Below are 25583 nucleotides of genomic sequence, written 5' to 3'. Positions count from 1 at the left end.
AATGAGATTCAAATAGTGACAGGTTGCTAGTCCATCGCCTAAAAGTAGAATCCCAAGTTTATAAGCGTACCCCTTAATCGCCTTTTACGACAATCTTTCCAATGTTTGCTCGAATATAAATTCCACGCGAGCCGTATGTCGTAGCATATTCTCACTCAATGTCAATTTTAATGTATAAACGACCACTCCATATCGTTTACATTGATGTCGTAAAGGGCGACTAAGGAAAAGATTAAAGTCTTCTTCTTGTAGGCGATGGGCTGGCCACCTGTTACCTATGACAAACTAAGACCTTTCAGCCTTTTCAAGTCTGTTGGCTCTGTCTGTCTCGCAAGAGATATAAACGTGATTATATTATATATACATATAGATCTAGAACTCTCGTTAACTTCTAACGATGCAGTAACAATAAATCCTGTAATATCAAGAACGGGTGCTGTTTCCATAACTTGACTGTAATGCCACCAAGAATGGAAGATTCGTTATTTTTAAGGTTATAGCTTACTTAATTTGGTATGTAAATTACCCACACACGTTTCTATTCTTTACGGGGTAAAAAGCCAACAGTCACAAGACTCAAAGGCCTCGTGTAGCTAATGTCTATGATGGAATTGAGACTCAGAAATAGTATCAGGTTGTAAACCTGTCATCTGAAAGAAGAATCCCAAGTTCGAATTTTAAAAATCGGGCGGAAAAAGAAGCAGCTATATTTTTTATTTATTTATATTGTTTTTTCTCCTCATTACTCTGGAGAGGAGCCCGTGGTATGCCTTTGAACATAGATCCTGGATTGGGTGAGTCTACAGTCAGTTTTACACGTTGGCAACCTTTCCAGGACCTTAATCTAATAAGATCGATCATGGTTACACATCCAGTTGCCTGTGCAAGCTTCCTCACGATGTTTCCCTCATCGCATGCCATTCCCCATAATTTATATGTAGGTAAGTATATAAAAATTTTGATTTGGTGGAGCGTGAAAGCAAAGATATTTCATATTATTATAAAGAATACAATTCTCTCTAACAAGGTGAATCCGTGTCTAGGGAAATATAGCACTGTCATATTATGTTATTTGCTGTATGAGTTGTTTCTCATGTGTCTCAAGAACATACCACTATTTCGAAGAAATTTCTAGACATAATTTATACGGATGCATGCAAAAAGAAATGAGAGCGCATATTTCTAGACTTCTGAATTTACCAAATTTCATAAAAACGTGTCAAAGTATCATACTTTTGCTTGAAACATTGCTTACGTGTGAATTTCCAGAAAAATAGCATCACGTGGCCTTGCGATCTTTTCAAGATTGTTGTTTAGCTCTGTCTACCCTTTAAGGGATACAGACATGATTATATACATATATTTATTTGTTGTGTTGGCTCTGTCTACCCCGCAAGGGATAAAAGCGTGATATTATGGATATATGAATGTATGTATAATGTATCGCATCGAAAACAAATTCGGAAAGCAATTACAAAGTTTTCATTGCAGAAAAGTCAATTTTTAGTGTCGCCGCGCCGATTCTATTTCAGTCGCAATATGCTTGAATATATGAACGTTATTTTTGGATGACGTTAGGTCTCTACCTTCTACGAGAAAGTGTACTTCTACTACTACCATATTTGCTTAGAGGGTAAATGATATAAGCCTATTATATCATTTATCTTCTAGGGAACTACATTAAAGAAGGTTAGGGTCCGAAAGCCGCTGAAAAGAGGCGATTGCATTTTCTTGTTATCTTGTTAGGGTTAAATTAGGGGTATTCCGGAATGAATTGAGAACAAAAATGTCTTGTGAGCAGAAAAAGTAATAATAACGACAGATACATATTTTTATCCAATAGAGTGAATATGTCTTCAGTGAAAAACGCAGTTTCATTTCTGTTAAAAAATCCCGTTAATATCGGTTCCCGTCGTAATTTTGAGAAATCTAAGAGCTAACTTCGTTTCCTTAGGTCCATACCATGCCCAATTTCAATTCAACTTTCTATGCAATTTTTCAGAATTCCATACATTTTTACAATTTAGTAATGAAAGAGTTCGCTCACATGATTATACCGAAAATTGATTTAAAATTTTGACACTATAAGTATATGAACTTAATTTTAAACTACAGATGGATGTAGCCCGCCGTGTTTCAGTCATTAGATACCACGGATCATTGAAACATGATTCGAAACGTCCGAGATAAAAAAGCACGTTAAGTGCGCGTTTAATACCTGCATTATTTATAAATAGTATTATTACACCTAAAACTAGATTTATACGAGTAAAACGAAACATCCCGCACATTCCCACGAGAATTCCGGGAAATCCTTTCGAAGTGCAACCCTCGACAATATACCTAATGAAACTCACTTAGGTGCCTAATATATCTCTAGATTTAGCTGTTTGGGCTGTACATTGAAAGGTCAGCCAATAAGTCATTGTTCTATTTTATACTAGACTAGAGGCCGCCCGCGACTTCGTCCGCATGGAAACCCTATCAATCCCGCGGGAACTCTGGGATAAAAAGTAGCCTATGTGTTATTCTGGGTCTTCAGCTACCTACATACCAAATTTCATGGTAATCGGTTCAGTAGTTTTTGCGTGAAAGAGTAACAAACATCCATACAAACTTTCGCCTTTATAATAGTAGTAGGATAGATTTGTAGCTAAATAACTCTGACATAGCAGAAGGTTTGCTGATAAGGTCAATTCGAAACCATCTAATCAGGTTTCAGAGTGGTTCCAACAAAAACACGGCTAATTTCTCTTGAGAGGAGATCCAGACCTTGATCTCCCTAGGGAAGCGATCGGATCGCTCCTTCATAAATATCGAAATTTGGAAGATAGTTTGATAAAACTCTCTGAATCTGATTTCTAACTTTTACCGACAAGTCTTATATTATTTTTTATATTTTTTAACCGCCTTCCAAAAAAGGTGGTTCTCAGTTTGACCTGTATGTATGTATGTTTGTCCGCGATTATCTCGCTTCGCTGAACCGATTTTCATGCGGTTTTCAGGAAAGTGTTTGTCACACTTAGGAGAAAGTTTTAGAAATTTAACCGCCTTCAAAAGAGGCGGAATTCGATTAAAGACGGTTTTCTTTTTACGAAAGAAGAAGGAAGATCAGCGCTGGCCGTGTAGCATATTGTTTACAGCCAGCATTATGCTGAGGGGGTGCCCTTTCGGGAGCACCATACTACATGTTTATTTTTGTACATATTTTTGTTTCCTTTTTTGTTTTTTTGTTAGGGTGTTCTTTGAATAAATTCTTTTTACTTTTTTAAAGTTATCCTAGCGTTAGCTCCGGTTGCAACTTTAACTTTGTGCATATGAGCCCGAGGTGCGCCTATGACTACGATCCTAGATTGAGTAAGTCAGGAATTACAGCTTAGACTACATTCTTAGTACTTTAATTTTTTATACCTATAAGTAACAAGTCACTTTTGTACAAAGACAAAGAAAAGCAGTGAATTCCCGATTATCCCCAAGGGACTCAGCCCACGACCGCAGCGGTTACCTCGCCCATAAATTAAGAAACCTTCGAACCAGTTTTATTCAGGTTCACAGGAAGATTTATTTCGAAACTCAATACTTGAAACAACTAAAGTTTTTGTTTTCGTATAATCTTATTTTATTACTAGCTATGCCCGCAACGTCAGAGAGCGTCTCCGTTAACAAGTAGTAAATAAAAATTTTATTTTCGTAAATTAGTATCATTGAATATCGCTTAAAATGAATACTGTTATTTAATTTTAAAATTTAGTATTAATCACAGGCAAAAAGTGAAGCTTAACCTGAGCAAAGCATTGCTAATCATGAATTTTATTGTTCACTAGCTTTCAAGTTCCACGTGTTGATATAAAGTATCTCTCCTACCCATACTCGCTTCTTCATAAACTATTGCGCATAAGACGCGGTAGTAACTTTAATTATAAGTTGTGCCTGAAGTCATTACGTGATGTAGGTACCTTGTATCATACATCTGGCATACGTAAATTGATCTCTATTGATTTATAAAATATATATTAACTTATCATAAGAAAATAAAAAGTACATTGAGAACTCTGTTGAATAAATTGATTTATTAATAGGTTAACATACACTACACGCTCTTTTGTACAATTTTTAACAAAACCACTAAATACGCCACGTTTTTTGTCATTGTCATAATATTGACCCGATTTTCTTAAAAAGCCGTTTACTTCTGGGAATTTCCCTTGAAATTGAGTAACTCCTGCCATTTTCCTGTTGACAAAAAGATAAGATAAAGATTAATTAATGTTTTAATAATAATGTACCTGCGATGCTTTCAGCTATCCAAATAATTGTAAGAGATAAACTTACTTTACTATTTTGGCACGAGTAGTATTTAAACGGATCAGTAGGAAAAATATTGAAATCGCTTGGACAATGTGTCCGAAGTTAATAACAACCCTTCTGTCGCTGAGTGACTGATTGACTGACAGACAGGGCAAAACCCAAGCCGCTGGGTCTAGAAACTTGAAAATTGGCATGTTGGCTCTATATTTGTTCAAGGGGTGTAACTCTCCGCTAGAGAGTTTCCCGAAATTCTCACAAGAATGGCAGTTAACGGGATTTTTCGTTTTATGCCGGTGAATTCGCGGGTATATATATCCTAGTAGTCCAAAAGTTATAGAAGAAAAGAAAGATGATCATGCTCACAAAAGATGTCTGCCACTATAAGAAACATTGTCACGATCACGACAATGACACATATGATCAACCATATCCCGATTTGTGCTACAGCGTTGATTGCGTCTGCGCTCACGTAGAGATTGCCGAAGCTGTAAATAATAAAAATAGCCTTTTTTATATTTCAAGAAATAGCCATGGGAGCACTTCATTACATTTGTTATATAAATGGATAGAAATTCACATATTGTCGTGGTTTCGTTACTACGATTCTATCTCATTTTTGCGTTTTCCTGGTTGCAACATTTCTTTATTACTTTATTCGGTTTTGAAGTCCATTGACTCGCTTATTATCCTTTTAAGAACTTTATTTTCCTACAATTATTCCATCTAAAATGTAATACTCTATACTTAAATTTTGTACCCTTGTATACTTAGGTCTTACTAATATTTTATAAATTGTTGAACATACCACATAACAAACGAATTTTGTTATTTTTTCATCTATCTTTTTGTAGTTTTGTGCCAATTGAAAATGTTGAAGTGATTTGTCCAATGTCTGTTAAAAGATTTCGACAGTCTGTCATAGATATTTTATTTTTTATCATTGACTTAAGAGAAAAGCAACTGAGGTACGCACAGGCATTATGAATAAGATGCTGAAATTATCTGACTTACTAGAGAAACTTTAGTGAGCGAAGAACACCCACAAGAGGAATACGATGAAAAGTAAGCAGCACAAAGCACGTGATGATCTGCAGACAGCAGCTGAACAGGTTGAAGATGAGTTGGCTATTGCCAATCTTGCTCTTGCACCTCATATGGTAACAGCTTGTTTCGCTTATACCGCCAATTAAAAAAAATAACACTCCCAGAAAATTCAGATAAACTCAGTACAGAACCTTTAAAACGAGACGTACAATGAAAAGGCCACAGCACAAGCATCTTAGAAAGCAACAGCTGAATGCATTAAAGGTTAAACAGTGTGACGACATTATTAACGTCACACACAATCTGTTCATCATAGCGAAGAATGTGACGTGTTCAGCTAATAGCAGCAAAGAGTCTAAATCGCGATTACAAAGATTTCAGGGGTTGGAGCATAAATACAACATCCGACGCAACATCGCCGGAGCCGCGTTTCCCCAGGCATACCACCTAGCCTGGCAGTAGATGTTCCCTTTGGTGGCGGTCGAGCCGTATCATCGCTCCCGCTACAAGAGCAACAGCACCTCATAGGGACGCAACATGTTCCGCTAATCTCTAAATAAAAAACACAAAGTTACCAGGATAATCTGATTAGCAAAGTACAGAACCCCTTCAATGAAAATGAATAAAAGGCCGCAGCATAAGCACCTGAGGATGATCTGGAAGCAATACTTGAACAGTAACCGAACGTATTGAAGATATAAGGATAGCAGTACCTCACAGGGAAGCAACCAGTTTCTTTACTGTTCCCTAATAAAAAAAAACAAACTTACCAGGAAAAAAAAGGTTAGCGAAGTACAGAACCCCTCCAATAAGAAGGACGATGAAGAGCCCGCAGCACAAGCATCTGAGGATGATTTGGAAGCAGCACTTGAAGCAGCAGCCAAAAGGATTAGGGATGGGCGGGCAACAGCACTTCAGAGGACAGCAACCGTCTCCATTACTGCCGCCAATTATAATGTTTCGGAAACTATAAAAGGTCGGGTCTTTTATAGAAACTTTCCAAATTTTTAAGTCTTATGTCACGTCTTAAAGTGGCAATTTTTACTAGTTCTCGTCTTACGGAGGCCGAACCATAGTAGCTCTTTGTAAAACTAGTAACCTAGTAAACAGGGAAGGCTAGATCAAATAGATGCTGATAATATAGTAATAGAGATCAGAAGATCACAGGCTTCTCTTCAGGATGCAATCGAATCTAACAGCAGGGAAATGATTAAAATCTTGAAGTTCAGTAAAATTCAATATCATTTCATTGAAATTAATTTAGTGGATATATAAGTGTTTAAGAACATACCACATTATTTAAAATTTGTACTCTCTCAGATTGCGACCCACGAAACCTTCTGCATTTATATTGAATCATTATTCAGTAATTTAAAATTAAACTTAAATTTAATAGCGCTTGAATAATATTAACATGATACCAACAGAGATGCCAATCATCTTTTTTTTTTAAATTGACAGAGTTCATAGCATAGATGTAGAAGACCGGCTTGCAGTCAAAAGTATTTTGCTCTGTTTGATGGTTTGGAGAGATGCTATATTTAAAAGAGTGCAGCGTCAAATCTCGTCCGCCTCGGTGTAAACTGTCCTTGAAAACATGCAACAGCCTTGGTATAGACGAGCCTGGACTGTCCGGACCTGTCCGGCCGACCTATTGTCCGACAACTTTAAAGAAAACAGTGTCATCGCAATAAAATAAATGTAATGTCTATTATTACACAATACACTTAGAAAAGCACAGTTTGCATTTTGAAATATAGGGCATAGAGAAGATATATTCATATTGTTACCAAAATAATGACCATATTCCCCAAGTCACCATACTTTATGAAATAGTTTCTACTCTATATATGTTTCTTTCACGTTGCTAAACGTTTGTCAGATCGGGAGGCTAAAGACATCAACAGTAAAACGTTTGCAATTTTGCACCATGGGAGTTTAGGTAATCCCAATGGTCAAATTTGAAGAGTCCTATAAATGTGGTGTACGAATCAATGGCAACTATCTTTGAACGTCCGCGTCTTCAACTATAGTAGCAGAAAATGATGCATTTCTTTTGATGGCGTCTCTCATTGAAGAATCTGTTGATGCCACAAAATCATTTTGGGAGAGAGTTGGCCTTTTCAACTGTGACTGTTCAGTCATATTCTGTTCTTTTTTAGGCATCAAAATGGCACCAAGTTTGAAATAAGGATACGGCTTTATAGAAGACAAACTCCTCAGATTTGGTGTAGTATTTCTTTTTGGTTTTAAAACAGGTCCTATAGTAGTACTAGTATTGTTAGAGGGCACGACGATCTCTCCGAAAAAATAATTTGGAGTACTGGTTTTGAACTCTATATAGCAATGGTTATAACCAAGACCCACTCCGAATGCCCATACGATAATCAATGTTGCAACTAAGCAGATGACAACAGCGCTGAATGCAAAACATGCAGATAGCCTGTAACAAAAAAAAAACATCATTCTCCGAGGATTCTCTGAGGACCTAGGGTAGACTAGAATAGATAGACCGAATTCTAATCGGGGACGTTAAAATGCATGAATTATAAATGTGGATGAAGCCAAAGAAGTACGCAGGGATCCTGGCAAGTGGAAAGATACGTAGTCTCTGATCTCGGAAATGATACATGAAAATTTTGCGTACCTATGTATTTACAGTCTCAAAAAGACTGAAAGGCCACGTTTAGCTGTATGGCTGATGATGGAATTGAGATAGTTGAATAGAAATCAAATAGTGATAGGTGGCTAGCCCATCGCCTACAAGAGAGATCCCAAGTTTATAAGCCTATCCAGTCGCCTTTGACGACATCCATAGTAAAGACATGGAGTGGTTCTATCTAAAGTATCGGAAACCACTCGATATAGATGTGATTATATGTATGTAATTATGTATGTATGCTACTGCTAAAACGTAGTATAAACATATATACGTAACATACTTTTCTAACATATATAATATGTTTCCAATCCATGTTGCGAGTGCAGTACATCGACACATAGTTATGCTTGTTGCAAAACTTATGTAATGGAATTCAAAAATATCTAAAATAAAAACACTTAATGCACAAATAACCTCAAAAAGTAGAAAACGAGAGGAAAAAGTTATTAAAACTAATGTCAAAAGTCACCAGTAGAGATATGATAGAAAACTCAAACCTCTTTATAGACATCTAGGTACAGGAGCGCGCCCGCGGCTCCACCCACGTTAAACAAAAAATCCCGTTTACTGCCCGTGGGAATGAATAAAAATCCTTTCTTATCGGTCGTCTTCCAACCAAATTTCATCTTTATTGCCTCAGTAGTATTTGAGATTTCATGAAGTGTGCGTGTGAGAATGGGGGTTTTTCGCTTTGAAATACATATAAAGATAGATATGTGGTCAAAAGTCCAACTGAGTTCAGTTTAGGGGATATACAACTAGTCTGTGGTCGAATCAGTAAGATACCCGGTTTAAATGTGTGATGCTCAGAATGGCACAGGTTCGAATCCCACCTCGTCCATGTACCGATGCCTATCTTCGAAGTTATGTAGGTACATTACTTTGAATTTTAACCGATGCTCTCACGGTCAGAGAAAACATCGTGAACCTGCAAATTCAGGCAATTGAATGTGTAACCGTGATATATCAAATACGGGTCAAGTTTATCTGCAAAAGTTGCGGAGGTCAGATTGGAGTCTCTTTGTGTAAAAAACTAACTCGCCCAATCCAGGAACTATGGTCAAATGCAAACCCCAGGCTGCTCTCCAGAGTGATGAGAATGCAACAGGGAATAAACCAAGGAAGAAGAAAACGAAGATATAACTAGACCTTTCAGGAAATTTCTTGAATTGAAATTAAAATGAAATTCGGGACTATTGGCTCTGTCTACCCTGTAAAGGATATGGACGTGACTATACGTGTTACGTATGTATTCAAGAAATCTGCAGTTACTTTTGGAAAATTGACGAAGGAAAGTCGTCGTGAGGAAACCTACACATTAAATCAACTGGATATTATCATGGTACCATGATAGGTGATGACGTAATTTCGTACATCTGACCTTTTTGGTGTGAACTATGTTTTACCAACATCATCCAAAAAGAAGAAATGATTCTTCACTTGACAGATAGTGTCAAGTCAGTAAACAATTCTTGAATAAATTCTATTGATTGACCACGCATTCCAAGCTATTTCTACATACTTACATTCCTTTCTTTCATAAAAGTTTTTCTTATTTTTTGTTCCAATTATCAGCTTTACAAAATGTCAAGTTATGCTGTATTAGGCAAAGATCAATTACCGGAATCTCTGAGGAAGTAAGTCTTAAAAATACTATTCTTACATAGCTGTTTTTTTTCTTAAACTTACAACGGTATAGTGGCATCATTTATCTTAATTGCATCCTTCTTGACAAGAAAGTCAGTATTTGGAGTAGCATGAGGAGCAGACAGTCTTCTGCGGCTCAGTCATATATCGGATGCTAAGTTCCCCTGCAAGGGTGGCGTTCGTCAGAATTACTGAACAACTAACTGAACTGAACGCGGTTCAGTTGTAGAACGCGGCCTTTCAGTCTTTTGGAGACTATTGGCTCTGTCTACCCCGCAGTGGATATAGACGTTCTGTTATGTCATATATTGTTCTGATATGTTTTTTTTATACATTGTGCATCATTAATTAACGTTCACAGTAAGCCGGGTTGGATGCAATGCGTCATCGTCATCGCATCATTGCTGATCATCACTTTCTCGGCCGTCGGGATCGGTATCCCCATTGGATACACGTACTGCTATATCGAGCATAGATCTCGTATGATGCTGGGTAAGTTCACGAAGATACCTCTAGCTGGCCCATACAGTCCACCACGTTTCAAGTTACCCTACATGGTACTCAATGACGCGGTAATATTACTATATCTATCCCTATATTATATTTTGTTTAACTGAAACCCCGTAAAACAAATAGAGAAGAGTTTGTTTACTCTCCCAAAGAAATTGAATGATCAGTTCATCGGTCTTAGTATGCGAAAGTAAATATTTTTTTACGCTTTTTTATTTATTTTTAATGGCAGCATTGGGCTAGCAACACAGGTTGATGTCACGTGTTGACGTGTTGTGCTATACAGATGAATGTGGGTTTACAGTATTTTCGAAAATGTTTAATGTGGTTACTCCGTAAGAGTAAAGACGTCTATGTAGTTACGTAGCTTTTATCTACTTTCTGTCAAATTATTATTTTCAATTTCAGGTAATACAAACGCAACTTTCCAAATTCTCCATGTACCATTGACAGAATCCAACAGGACCTGTCAAAATAGGAGCATCAACGAAGCCCTGATGTCGAGTGTCTTGGTCTCCAAGATCCTGAAGATAAGCCACATGCTGAATGAAGAAATACCTTTTATATCGGCTAAAGAAAGACCTTCTGTTGAGATCTAAAAGTGTTTATTGTTTATATAATAATAACTTCACCATTTCCACAGAGGATGAGTCCTCTGTAGCGGGTAACCGCTTTCTATCAGGCAAATTTTATAGTCTACCGTATTAAAAATAAATTGTTTACACAAAATAAAGTGTTTATACCGGTAAAGACTAAAGTGAAATTGGTAGAATACCTTTAACAGTTTAAACAGTACAGTATATTGCAATAAAAATATATAAAAGTTCTATTTTATTGATTTCTTTCTTCTTCATACATATAATCATATCTTTATCATGATGGGGTACATTAAGTCTTAAAAATATTGAATGGCCACGTTCAGCTGCATAGCATACCTAATGGTAGAATGGAACTCATTCTTCTTATATTAAATACTCTTGCGCATCATACACATTAATATAACTTGACCATGGGACAACTCGATGGAACTAGTTGGGATAGACCGTATAAAATAAATATGAATTAAATCGTATAAAATTTTGATTTGAAAAAGTTAAGCGACTGTAAACTTCTAACAAAACGAAAAATACATTATTTTATGCCCGCCGTTACAAGGTTACGTTGTTGAATTGGATGTATGTAGGTATTGTCAAATGTTACCTATTAAATACTACACTACAAATTATGTTTTTGGCGGGATTCATCTTTACCGCCTCGTTAAAACTAAATGCGCACGAAACATGACTGAACAATTCGTGTGTGACGATGATAAAATTGATTAAAGTTCCACGCCCACGTCCTCTTAGAAACAATTAATATTGATTTAGACGAAGAATTTAGATAGGTACATCCTACCGTCTTTAAAGGAAGCATTCTATAGTTTGAAGTGTCTGTGACAATCATGGGCTTCAGGATCTTTTCCCGCGTAAAATGAATGAATAAATTATATGAATAATTAAAGGACGCCCGCGGTTTCACCCGCGTATATAAAAAAAAACCGATATTTCCCGTTCAGTGCCCCCTACACTCCTGAAGAACCTTCATACCAAATTTAAACTTTCTAACCTCGGTAGTTTCCACTGTGCGTTGTTCGTTAGACGCAGACACAATTTATTGATAAAAATTTTTAAAGGTTTCTTGTTCCGTGGTAATTTCGATTCCTACGCCATACCTATACATATATGTGGTCAACACAAACTTTGCTCGGTGGGACATTATAACAACTACTGCAAGGACCGTGGCAAGTGTATATCTTGAGTCTCTGTCTACACCTGTGGGAAACAGGCGTAACTATCCAGACCGGATGATATCAGGTCATACATACATACATACATATGGTCACGTCTATATCCCTTGCAGGGTAGACAGAGTCAACAGTCTTGAAAAGACTGAATGGCCACGTTCAGCTATTTGGCTTAATGATAGAATTGAGATTCAAATAGTGACAGGTTGCTAGCCCATCGCCTAAAAAAGGATCCTAAGTTTGTAAGCCTCAGGTCATATTGACTTTTATATGAACTTCTAGCTCAGGCCATAGAAAAGGTGCCTATGTCAAAAAAGGGTAACTTACTATTATTAAAGTTATATGTTACACATAAAACGTACAATTGTGGTAGGACGAACCGATAGGTACAGACAGTTGTGTAGGTAAAATGTCCTTGAAAAGTCTAATTTAGTCACGCCTTGCGATAAAAAAACCACAACTTAATAAAAACGAATTAGCATTTGCAAACGCTTGACAAACATAATATTATCGCGTCTTTATCCGTAGTAATTTAAGCCAACAGTCTCGAAAAGAGTAAAAGGCCACATTCAGATGTTTGGCTTAATGGATGGAAAGTAAAGGAATAAACAAAGGAATAAATAGAGGAATAAATAGAGGAATAAATAAAGGAAAAAATAAAGGATTAAATAATGGAATAAAATAAAGGAATTCCGATTTAAATATCACTTAAAGGTATCACGATGGCTTTAACAATCTGGAAGAAGAGGAAGAAGAAGTTAAGCATCCACATTTATTATTATCTATTGGCAAGCTCATGGGTTTTTGGTCATGGTCATTCTTGAACTGACCTTTCGCCACGTTCCCAATTTGGTCAAGTTTACATTCGTGTTAACTCCCCATTCAGCCTTCTCATTCACACACTCCATGTATATATTCTGAGTCAACCTACTTTCATTCGTCCCTTGACCAAACTATACAAGCATTAACCATGTGCTACCTGTCACTACATAATCTTCTTTCACACATGCTGTAGGTATGATCTAGTTCAATACGTACTTATAAGATTCTGATCTTTACGATATAATTCCGCGAACTATATGTCCGTAACCACGAACGCACACAATACAAGAACAATGCTTGGAATCGAACAATAAGCGGTCAAACACGATTTTTTTTCATCATTTGGGTCTGTAGGTAGATTGTCTTGATTTGATGATTCTTCAATCTATACATAAAATAAAATAGTAAAAATATTTTGTCTGTACATTTAGTATTTTTGACTGAAATGGACACTTAGAATGAATAGTAGAAAGCAAAATTTTTTTTTAATTTCTTGTCTGTCTGTCTGTCTGTATGCATGATCACGATTATCTCCGAAAGTACTGAACCGATTTACTTGAAACTTTCACCAATTGCTTTGTCTTAACTCAGAAAACATTTAAAGTTTGTTTCATCAAAATCGGTTCATTAAAAAAAAATCGACATTTGAATGAACTCAAGGCATAAGTTGGCCTGCAAATAAGTCATTTATCATTTTACGACAGCATTATGCCTATAACATATAAATATAAGTGAAAATCAGTTTGATATATATTCTGGTTTTACCGCACATGCGTAATTCTCACGTAAAAAGATTTTTGGTTTGCAAGTCTACTTTAGTACCGTATGGTTCCCGGCACCAGCTAGTTCACAATAAAAATATTTCACTACATTGGATGAAGTGTAAAACTTATTGACTTTAAGCATAATCATTCTCCTGGCGATAGTCTCAGTTACGTCCTGCTCTGGACAGGACCCTGGGTACGCCTACTATCAGTTTAGAATAGTCAAGGTTTTACGCGTGGCGACTCCTCTGAATTCTGCAACCTTTTTAGGGAAACCTAACTCGTATTGAATCGATCATGGTTATACACTACATATTGTTATACATACAGTTTCCTGAAGGTTTCCTCAATAAAACCTACTTTTATTACTTTTTACTTACTTTAAAATAATTTTTATGTCCAATAAAGAGTTAACAAACAAAAAAAACACTAAATGCCCGCTAGAAAATCTTTATCCAAATATCTGTATTAACTTACACATACTTTGACTATTAATTCGAATTTTGGATGCCATACAAAACCTACCATTAAACTCCATATTTATCTTTTAATAAGCAGGTACCTACCATAAATCCTTTTAAACTCATTTAATTAAAATTACGATGATGACAACAAATTTATGTAAATTTCAAGTCAAATATTTAAACATCTTTTTAAATCCAACAAATCTACTTCCTCGTAAGAATTAAGCCTCTTATCAGCCGCACATGCGCTGTTCGTGTTCGCCCAAACTTGCTGAGCAATCTGTGTTTCTAAGATTTGCAAAATAATAAAATTTTGTTGGTGCTTAAGTACCTACATAGGCGTAGGATAGGAGTGTTGGGGCGTTAAACTTTAGAGCTAATATTTTACAATATATTGAAAAACTACAGTACAGTACAGCTTTAATTAATTTTTCAATTTTATTTTTAAATTAAGCTGCGGTCGTGGTCTATGGTAGCAGTTTCAAGTTTCAACAAAGTACTTAAATGCGGGATCAAAAATGCATATATGTACCTATATGCTCATAATTAATCGTTCAAGTTTTTAAACATTTTTGAATTAATTTTCATAGTTTCAGGTGAAGATTGCTCAGTACTTTGCATATAAAGATAATTTATAATTACACTGTTCATAAAAATTATTTTAAACTATAGATCCATGGACTTTCCTGTCCTACCAAATAAAATGGCTTTGACTTGACATAGTCACAGACATGAATGTGATAAAAACTTTATGGGTTCGGTTTTTTCTGTATAACTGCGGCCCTTTAAATACCCATAGCAATCTTGACTAGCCTTTTGTCTTCTGTGCTTCTGCGTCTGTAAGAAAACAACTATGATAACCGCATTTCTTGTCTTGTAATATTTTCTTTTGAGATTTGCCTAAAAACATACAGACAAGCAGACGTACAAAGAAACACTTAAAGCGCAATTTTGACTTCTATTCACCTTAAATAAAAACTGTATAAGGTATTTAAAAATATATAGGTATATAATATTTTAGGCTAACACTAGTTAGTTTTATAACAGTTATTCTTATTACATATGAAACTTCCAACTAAATTAGTCTTTCAATACTATTCATCTCAAATTAATTTACTGCAACGATTTCAGCGAATCACATCTCAGGGGACAATATAACTTTGTCTGTGAAACTGGTATAATCCGGTTCGTTTTTTCTTCCCGGCTGAACCCTAAAAGGATGAGAGCACAAAAAATGTACGAGACCCAATGAGCGAATCATGCGCAACGCAACGCATAGTCCCGTCCGAGACGCGACGACGACTGCTCACACGTCACGTTAAAACATCTCGAGAATTCCTAATTTGAATTAATTCGTGACTTAGAAACTAGTGGAAGTGCCTATCTATAGTTTTTTAAATCTATATTTTGTTAAAAGTGATTCATCATTTTCGTGTATGAAAGCAATTGTTTAAGTGAAAGTGATCGGTATTGATTAGTGTTTCACCTGCGCGTGAGTCGGTTCTGATGTGAGTTTATAAATTGTTGGTAAACATTTTTCAATCATTGTTAATTCTTTTTTGGTATAATTATGGAATCGTGAAGGCCTGCAATAATAAAATTAGAGTAAGTCAAACATTGTTAGCCTAGGGTTTTGAAATATACCTATATTGAAATGAATACTTTATATTATATTACTCTATAGTTTCATCGAAATGTGCTCAGCAGATTTTGCTTACCAGAGTTATTAACACGTGAGTATGTAGGTATGTTAATAACTTATAATATTATTACTTATATATATCTAACTTATATACTCAAATAATATCATAAATACATAAGTGTTCCCACACTTTTGTATTTATAATATTATTTGAGTATGATGTAACAGCAATACTGAGTTAACGGCTGGAAAATCAATTTATCAATATTGATTAATCAATGAATCAATGTTTGGTTTATTGCACCCAAGATAGACATTTATCAGACTCAAACGTTTATAAAAATGCAGCTACATTATTACGCAATGAAAGGATGTTATTCATTCAATCAGAAGAATTATTTAAATTAAAAGAAATCAAATGGAGCGGTACTTATATATGTATGTACATAAGTTCAAGACTTGTGTTGTCCGGTCCGGATAAAGACGGACATTAGTAGGCTTTTTGCTAAAAGGAAACCGAAACATTGAAAGTCATTTGTTATGTTTATATTTCGCAAATAGCTTTTTTTAGAATGCGGCAAGCGTCGAGTTTAAAAAAAAGGTTGATTATATGTTTAATTTTTTGTCGTACGTATTAATATTGACACATATTTCTCAATAATGTAGGGTGTCCGGATTTTCTACCTAAATGTCCGGCCAAACTGGCCGGTCTGTCCGGCTATTAGGTTTGGCGACCTAGTAACCCCAACAGAGAAAAAAGGTGATAAAAAAGTTCAAAACCTACCTTAGCGATGTAATAACTCTTTTCTGAGTTATTACATACCAATATGCGAACTCAAAATAATAAACAATAATAACAATAGTTAAATTGGTACTTGTCACTTTTATGTTTGATACCTCACCTCGAAACACGATTGAGGAAAATAATTTACTTGGAAATACCGTACCATGATCTCAAAGGTCATTTTACAACTTAGATGACAAATAGTTCCGCCAAAGTTAACCAAATAAATGCTAATGCTAGTTAATGTTTTATTATAATATAAAAGAAAAAAGGATTTCATTTTGTTTGTAACTAATAAACTCAAATATTTAAGGCCCAATAAAATAAAAACATACAGTAATTCATATTTTTCCTCGTTAAATTAGAAAGGAATGCCTTAAATGGCAAGTCTGAAAAATAAACAAACTTATAAGCCGTCGCAATTTAAAAATAAGACCATTTAGATGTCGCATTATTTTGCGAATCAAAATCTTTATTTATTTATTTGTCTGACAATAAATAATAATAATCTTACAATATTTACTGGCCTAAAATAATTGATTGTTAGCTAACACGAATAATAAATTTTTTCAGGTTAACCTGAGAGAGAACACTGATAAAACATGACAATTCAAAGCATGAGAGTGACGGAATCCGGAGAAGAAAATACCAGCAGTTGTTGTAAAGGGTAAGTCACTAAAATATATATTTTATAAACCCACTTCAAAAATAGGACGCTACTGCAGATTTTCTTATCTTTGCGTCTTGAGTTTATGTACGCGATTTTCTTAAAACTAACTATTCCGATTAAAGATGAAGTTTGTCTTCTGGAATCGCACGTTACATAAACCGATAAATCTATTTATTTTTCGTTCCCACGGGAATATAGGGAAATCCTTTTTTCGTACTCCTCATGGCCAGTTAAGGAACTTTATGCCAAATTTCAAATCTCTTTCAAAACCCACCAGTTTTGTCTGTGCTTTAAAATAATTTTCTTCTCTAATTGTTAATCAATTTTCTTACCGAGATATGTAAAAGGAGAAACTTATTGCTAATAACAGAATAATTGAAATTATTAATAATTAATGTGTGGTTCCCGTTACCGATATAAAAAAGAATAGGACCACTCCATTTCATTTCCCATGGATGTCGTAAGAGAAGCTTAGAAGCCTATTCCTTAGTCGCCACTAAGGAATAGGCTTCTAAACTTAGGATTCTTATTTAAGGCGATGGGCTAGCAACCTGTCACTCAATACTGTTGGCTCTGCCTACTCGCAAGGGATATAGATGTGATTATTATGTATGTATGTAAGAGAGAATAACTCACGCCTTCTTTATACTAACAGCAAATACTTTGATGTGCAGCCGCAGTACAGAATAATTAAGTTTTAGTTTAGCAAAATACCGTTGTTGGAAAAAACATTGAACAATCTATAGATTCTAATATTCAAGCGGGGTTACATAGGTACATATAATCACGAGTATACCCCTACGGGGTAGACAGAGCTACCAGTCTCGAAAGTACTGTACGGCCGGGTTCAGCTGTACGGCTTAATTATGGAATTGAGATTCTAGTAATAGTGATAGGTTGCTACTTGCTAATCGATTTTCCTAAAAGCAGAAATCCAAAAAATTTAAGATATCTTTCCTGGAGGGATCGGCAGATATTGTATCTAGAACGGTCTAAATAAAGGTACGATTATAGTAAAGATGTCATATATCTACATAGTAACAAGTGGTAAATTGATGTAGGTCAGGAGGGGGACGCGATGTACCAGTAGCCAGATATAACGAGTGTGTGTGCCTCTTTTTGGAGGGATAGGCAGAGACTACATCTTTTTACTTGCCTCGATCTCTGTATACTTTTTTGTTTTTCGGCCACATTCATCAAATTCGTGCAAGTTGGTCAATAGAGGGCTCCTCTTTCATCAGATCTTATACATCTTGACTTGATCAAGACAAACGCGACTTCGAATTGCTATTGGGCGACCAATAGCAATTCGAAATACCAGGCCTTTCAGTCTTTGCAAGACTGTTGGTTCTGTCCGCCCCGTAAGGGATAAAGAGTGATTATATTATGTACTAAACTTAACTATAGAAACTTATAGATATGATATAATATATTTCCTAGGAATTATTAGAAACTGAATTTATCAGTAGACTTTGTTACAATGGATTCTTGGATCTTTCTAACAGTTTACTGTTGGTATCTGACAGACGAGCAAAGGTCACATCAAAACAGTGTTCTAATTTCTAATATAAATGCATTTATACGTGACTAGCTATCGCCCGCGACTTCGTCCGCCTGTAAACTACCCTATGTCCTTCACTCCACACTATATGTATAAAAATGTTTACGGATATCAGTTATCAATGGTTTTGACGTGGAAAACGGATAAACATACACAATTTCACAGTATAAAATGGATATAGCGTATTCTTTGTTTTATTTGAAGTGGCATGTATAAAACCTTATATATCACCAATCTCTTAATCGCCATCCATGGGAAAAAGATGGAGTGGGCCTATCTTTTTTCTATTGGTGCCGGGAATATAAATATATTATAAATATCTTCATCCAGCGGTTTGCGATGTGAGTTGACATGTCATTCAATTAGTTAGCCATTGTACAATCAAGTAAAGGTGCCCGGTTAAATGCTAGTTTGATCACTATCAGTTTTCGCCATTATCAATGAATATATTATACACTATGACATATTTATGTCATAACCTTCAATTCTTCATGAAATACTTCTTATCTTATCGCAAATGCATGTGACCGGTAATAATTACAATACCTGCGGAAATATAAGTAAAAAGCTGTGAAACAGCAAGCCTTGAAAAAGAATTTGAGGTCAAGACTCACCGGTTCGAGTAAGGATATTTCCTTTATATGTACTGCACGAGTAAAAATAAAATAAATAATAATAATGTCATTTCGTATATATCAGCGCTTCGTTTTGTAAACGGTACCGAAGGTATTTGAGAAAGCATATAGCAGTTTGTGAATTATGCATATGTCACATCTTTGTCCCATACGGGTTAGACATAGTCTTGAAATCTCGAAAAGACTTGAGAGTTTAGATGGGTGACTTAATAAGGAAAAGATGAGATTTAGAAGTGAGAAGTTACTAGCTTAATAGAAGACTCCGAAGTTTATAAAACTTTCATTTGATTGACTCATTCAATGGCCTTTATATTAAATCACAAAGGAAATTTCTGGGGGCATTTGGCATTGAACAATTATGATGATGTTCAGTGCTCAACCAAAGGATGACAACAAGTTCGAATCCTACCGCCGCCGCCAATGTATCAATTTGCACTTATATAAATTCATATAGGCTTATAAACTTGGCATTCCTTCTTCAAGCCAAATAGTTGAACATGGCCTGTCAGTCTTTTGTATTTACTGTTAGCTCTGTCTACACCGCAAGGGATATCGACGTTACTATATGTTTGTATTTATGTATATATAATCAGATCTTTATCTCTTACCGGGAAGACAAAGTACATAATCAAGAAAAGGCTGGAAAGACACATTCAGCTGTATGGCTTAGTTATAGAATTGAGATTCAAAGAGTGACAGCCTCACCTATTGCTTTAGCCTTTTCCTAGAAGGCAAGTAGTTACCTATACTAGTTTAATTGTTAACTGATGCTATTATAGTGGGGGATTCAACAAGGACAACGATAGGATTTTCTTTTACACAAAGACTGTCATAGCGCCTACACCATTTAACACTATAAAACAGATTTGGTTCAAACTCGGATCCATCATTTGTCATTGTACATTCATGATGCGATTGTAAAATTCCATCGCTATTGACGTAGCAAAAAAATTGCGTCATTTATAGGTAGCAACTAAACAGGTTACCCGCTAGACCAATTTGGCTATTAAAAACGAGACGTGTTATAAATAAAAAGAATGATAATTATACATACATACATACAATCTCGTCTATATCCCTTGCGGGGAAGACAGAGCCAACAGTCTTGAAAAGACTGATAGGCCACGTTCAGCTATTTGGTTTTAAGATAGAATTCAGATTCAAATAGTGACAGGTTGCTAGCCCATCGCCTAAAAGAAGAATCCCAAGTTTATATGCATATCCCTAAGTCACCATATACGACATCCATAGGAAAGAGATGGAGTGGTCCTAGCCTTTTTTCTATTGGTGCCGCGAACCACACGGGAAACACACACAAAATATTACGTTATAAAAGTTATAGATATAGAGATTAATTGTGCCGTGTGGTTTGGGAACCACACGGCATAATGTCGGCACAGTGCCGGGGCACTAATAGATTAAAGAAGAGAACCACTCCGTCTCTTACTCATGGATGTCGTTAAAGGCTAAAGGATAAACAGCTGAACGTGGCCAATCAGTCTTTTCAAGACTGTTGGCTCCATCTCTCTAGGCAGTCTTGAAAAGACCGAAAGACCACGCTCAGGTGTATGCCTTATAATGGAATTGAGATATTGTATGAATGAATGTAACCCGAGGTTTTACTACATCGATCGGAAATGCTACCAGCTACGGATACAGGCCAACATGGAAGATACAAGTTTTTAAGAAGACCGAAATATGTACTGCCCCAGCTGTAGGAATAGACCTTAATTCACTCATGAAGTGGACCATCGCCGTGCCGTGTGGTTCCCGGCACCAATACAAAAAAGAAAAGGACCACTCCATCTCTTACCCATGGATGTCGTAAAAGGCGACTAAGGGATAGGTTTACAAACTTGGGATTCTTTTTTAGGCGATGGGCTAGCAACCTATCACTTTTTGAATCTCAATTCTATCATTAAGCCAAATAGCTGAACGTGGCCATTTTAGTCTTTTCAAGACTGTTGGCTCTGTCTAGCCCACAAGGGATATAGACGTGACCATATGAAAGAATATGAAAAATTAAGTGGACCATTGAAATTTTACAAGATCACGAGGATTATTCACTTCCGCAACCCATTTCGCGCTTGGCCATTTTTGCAAATCCACCAAATCACGTTCAAAATGTCAGTACTGATTTAACCATAGCGGAGTAAAGTCGTTACGTCACGCGAATCAGCGCACGCGCACGTTACGGTGTTATAGATCGTTTAATAAAAACCAGTGTGTCAAAACGGATGTGGTTTATCAGTGGTGAATAGAAAGATCTTGGGGACATGTTGGTTATGATTTTTAATATTGTTTACATTGTTTGTTTTAATAATTTTAGGATTTTTTTACAATTTCTCACAGTTTTGTTTTGATTTTTTTTAATAAAGTAATCTGTGTTTCTTTGTAATACTGTTAATTCATAAAATAATATTTGAAGTCTGTGTGTAGTACAGACAGGCAGATAAAGTAATTTTTTCTTATATAATTTTAGTTCAGAATCCAGTTTTTGTGGTTTTTTGATGCTTTTGCCCGAAGATTCGATCTCGTGGGATTTTTGGAGGAATAATAGTCTAAACTTATTTATAGCTAGCTTTCGTGTGAAGCTACGCCTTCTAAATACTCTATTACCAAATTTCAAAGGGATTGTTCTATGATTTGACAGTGTTCAGATTACAAACAAAATAACTTAGTGGTAACTAACTTAAAACTAACTTATTTTCCCATTTATGATATAAATTAAAATATGGATTCTAAGGATAAATTACATAAGTTACTAATACCTAGACCAGAAGAGAGCGTGCTATAGTGACCAACTTCGTGAAAATTAAAAGCTTAGAAACAGATGCCGACGAATACATACATACTTAGCGACTCTTGTTTGGCCTCCTAAATCTTGTAAGGGAATAACCCAAAAAGTATATTAGGACGTGACACACTGTGGTTACTTATCAAGTTCCATGTTTCTACACAATGTTTTCCCTTAACGTAAATCAGTAAGCAAACATTGGAGCATACATATAGTCACGTTTATATCCCTTGCGGGGTAGACAGAGCTAACAGTCTCGAAAATACTGAAAGGCCACGTTTAGCTGTGATCATGATTCATTATGGAATGAGATTTGAATAGAGCCAAGTTGCTTGCCTTAAAAATTTCTTGAAATTCCCGCGGGAATAGTTATTGGATTATAGACATACTAAATCACTTCTCAACATCCTTGGCGGCGTGTCATACATTTTAAAATCAAATTAATTGCTATCCAATCCCTTAATAATGCTCCTCCCTTACAAATCCTAATGCGAAAGTCTGTCTGTCTGTTCCGCTTTCACAGCTGAACCGCTGAACCAATTCGGATAAAATTTGGTGCGCATATTACTTAACAACAGCGTTGTAAAATGGAATTTATTAAAAAAAAACAACATATACAAGGGTATTCTAGAAAAGGGATGTAAGTTTAATAAATGCTACCCATGCGCAGCCAGGTGGGTCGCTAGTATTAAATAAATGTAATATTATACATTTATACTAAAAAACATATATATGTATAATGTATGTACAAGGATTTTTTTTTATAATTTTACACACTTTCTAGCTAGGATAACAATATTACATTGTATGGTATTTGTATTTGGTTATTATAAAAATTCCTATTGATAAAACTAAACTGCATTCGTTCGTATCACCTTCTAATAAAACTGTAAACTTTAGTGAATGTGCTTCAGTTTTAACAGTTAATTAACTATTACAAAGTTAACTGTTAAATAACTATATAGCGTCAACTTTTAATGAACTACATATTTGAATTAATTATCTACAGTATTTAAAGTTTTACTAACTTAGTATTTAGTGGTGACGATGTCCCAATGAAAACTCAGGTTCTTTGATTGATAAGAAAATAAAGACAGGGTGTTGTTCAAAGAAACAAAAAATTAACACAGAGCAAATTACTTTTATAGTTTTACTATAATTCCCATTTTACCAATCCAGTAGGAATTACAAAAAAAGTAACCCATGTCCTCTACCATGGTATAAATTATATTTGTACCAAGTTTCATATAAGTAGAACGGTTCACTGGTGTAAATGTATGTTAGGTAACTAACTGTCCCAATTAAGTTAGTAGTTATAATAATAATTGTTGACTATGTACCAATGACAAGTACTATATACCTACATAAAATAATAAATTTTCCCGGTAAGTTAAGTAGACATATCCACTATTTTTTTAACTTATAAAATACAAAAAATTCTACTTTAATGACTATAAAGATAGGTAGGTAATGTTACATAATATACAAATGAATCAGGTCCTTTATATAGTTAAAAATCTGTTGAAAAGGACACATCTAATTATCTACGCATTGTAGCCTTAGGAAATCTTTGTGAACCGATTTGGTTGTTTGTGTAACCATTTCTCACAGACTTACTTAGGAGCGCGGTAAATTAACACTTTAGTTGACACGCGGGTGTCCAATGTGATCATTGTTTGTGTTATAATAGCTATTGGCATTGTAAAACGAGTACGGACAAACTTAATATATTTGTTACTCTGAAAATAACAAAACAATAATATTTCTAAAAAGAAATCTAGCATCACAAAATAAAAATCCTTGAACTGTTTGCTATTGATATTATAGATAACTGATAACAGCGAATTTCCTTATATACAGCTATTCAGAGCTTCATGACTGTAAAAGCATATTAAAATATATTTTTTTTATTATTTATTTATATATTTATGAACATCAAAGAAAAAAATACGAATAGAACTTCAACTAAAGACAAATTTACTAATTATTTCTAGAGAAATTTCTGTATAAAATAATTTATCTAAATCTACACATTCCTAGTGTATCAGTTAATTATCAGTGGAATATTCTAGATCTTAAGGCTTCCATGCTGGTCTGGTAGCAAAGTAAAATCATAGTGTGTGCCAGCACCTTCTCTCCCCGTGCAGATTGTAAAAGCGTATTAAGGGAAAGTCTATTATACTGGGAATTCTTCGCCTAGCCGACAGGCAAGGAACCTGTAACTATCGCAATTATTGTCAGCAAGATCCAAATATGCGAGAAGTTTAAAATAAATTATTTTAAAACAGTCACTTTTTTATAAAATTGTACGTGTTCTTTCTATTTCTCCCGCAATCTCGACCTGAAAAAATAACATAGGATTGACTACCTCCTCATTTTAGAATGGGTTTGAAAAACCATTTCATTGAGACTTTATTTATACACTAACGGAAAATGTATTCCTCATAGACTTGACGTCCATTTGTAATACAAAAACCAAGCCATTAATTGCCGAAACAACTTTCAGATAAATGACGAATAAAAAACATCTAAAAACATCGAGAAAAAATCTGTGTCTACTAAATCAACGTCAGCCAAGGTCTTTCTGAGGCAAAACTATTTCGTATTAGAAGTCCGTAATTTACACGTGTTCCCTTGTTCAAATAAGTGAAAAATATAACCTCTTTTTATGAAGTGAGTCAAATATGTGCGACCAGCAACTTTTAAGAGAGAGTTCCTTGAGGAAACCGGGGAATTCGAAGAAGAGAAATCGCCATGTTTCTATCACTGTGCCGAGTTCAGACAGGAACAAGTACGTATTTGTGTTTAAAGTTCTTACTTACAGAAGCCGCATCAGTTTAGTGGATAACACGTGAAAAGTGAAGAGACAACCAACAAACAAACGTACACTTAATTATTTTGGATTGATTTGGTATGAGATGCATACATCACGTATTTATCTCTTATGGGGTAGACAGAGACAACGGTCTTGAAAAGACGACACGTTCAGATTTATGGCTTCATGAAATTTATCTTGAGAAAGTGATTGGTTGCTAGCCCATCGACTAAAAGAAGAATCCCAAGTTTATAACCCTTCCTCTGATTGTTCTCAATAAATCACAAAATCTCGGATTACCTATATACTTGAGTTACGTTTTCGTTTCCTACGGGGTAAATATTACCAAATGTCAAAGGGAAAAGAGACGAAGACCACGCTGGATGATAATGTTCTTGTAATGATGTAATAATGACCTAATTTAACATTGCTCGTAACAAATTACTAGGGAGGCCTGTCATAAGAAAACGCCTTGTTAATATATTCAAGCAATGTCTCTATACTTCAACTTGCTATTCTCATCTCAAAATCATTTCAGTCACAAATTGCTTTGAAAGTTTTTGAGGGTTTTTTTTTAACAATACCCACTATATGCTCACATTATTCGTTACAGCGCCATCTTTTAAGCATTAATGAAAAAACATCACAAAAGGTAGCTCAGTAAGGAAAAGCCGG

General features: G+C 35.3%; 2 protein-coding genes across 5 annotated transcripts in view; both read left to right on the top strand.

The window, feature by feature from the left end:
- The first annotated feature begins 9598 nt into the window (after positions 1–9598).
- On the top strand, positions 9599–10770 carry LOC106138274 (uncharacterized). The gene is made up of 3 exons (XM_013339385.2): positions 9599–9651; positions 10023–10153; positions 10580–10770. Exons 1-3 carry the CDS (start codon positions 9599–9601, stop codon positions 10768–10770), a joined length of 375 nt encoding a protein of 124 aa, XP_013194839.2.
- A 4528-nt stretch (positions 10771–15298) lies between these two features.
- Positions 15299–25583, top strand: part of LOC106138315 (glutathione hydrolase 1 proenzyme) — a 29857-nt gene continuing 19572 nt past the window's right edge. Inside the window, exons 1-2 of one of the 4 annotated variants that reach the window (XM_013339444.2) lie at positions 15299–15512; positions 17004–17097. In XM_013339444.2, the coding sequence (XP_013194898.2) occupies positions 17033–17097 (65 nt within the window). In that variant the 5' untranslated portion in view covers positions 15299–15512; positions 17004–17032. Of the gene's footprint in view, positions 15513–15568; positions 15610–17003; positions 17098–21442; positions 21579–24599; positions 24885–25583 lie in introns of those variants that run through there. The other 3 variants (XM_060947271.1, XM_060947269.1, XM_060947270.1) reach the window with 3 other exon arrangements.

The sequence above is a fragment of the Amyelois transitella genome, chromosome 13, assembly GCF_032362555.1.
Source record: "Amyelois transitella isolate CPQ chromosome 13, ilAmyTran1.1, whole genome shotgun sequence".
Taxonomy (NCBI): Eukaryota; Metazoa; Arthropoda; class Insecta; order Lepidoptera; family Pyralidae; genus Amyelois; species Amyelois transitella.
This window is presented reverse-complemented; position numbering and strand designations above follow the sequence as displayed.

What these genes read in the sequence shown, in the direction of transcription:
- LOC106138274 (XM_013339385.2), top strand. Translation starts at nt 9,599, where the DNA reads ATGTCAAGTTATGCTGTATTAGGCAAAGATCAATTACCGGAATCTCTG. An exon ending in TTACCGGAATCTCTGAGGAA is followed by an intron (nt 9,652 to 10,022) that starts GTAAGTCTTAAA and finishes TAACGTTCACAG; the next exon opens with TAAGCCGGGTTGGATGCAAT. An exon ending in TAGATCTCGTATGATGCTGG is followed by an intron (nt 10,154 to 10,579) that starts GTAAGTTCACGA and finishes TTTCAATTTCAG; the next exon opens with GTAATACAAACGCAACTTTC.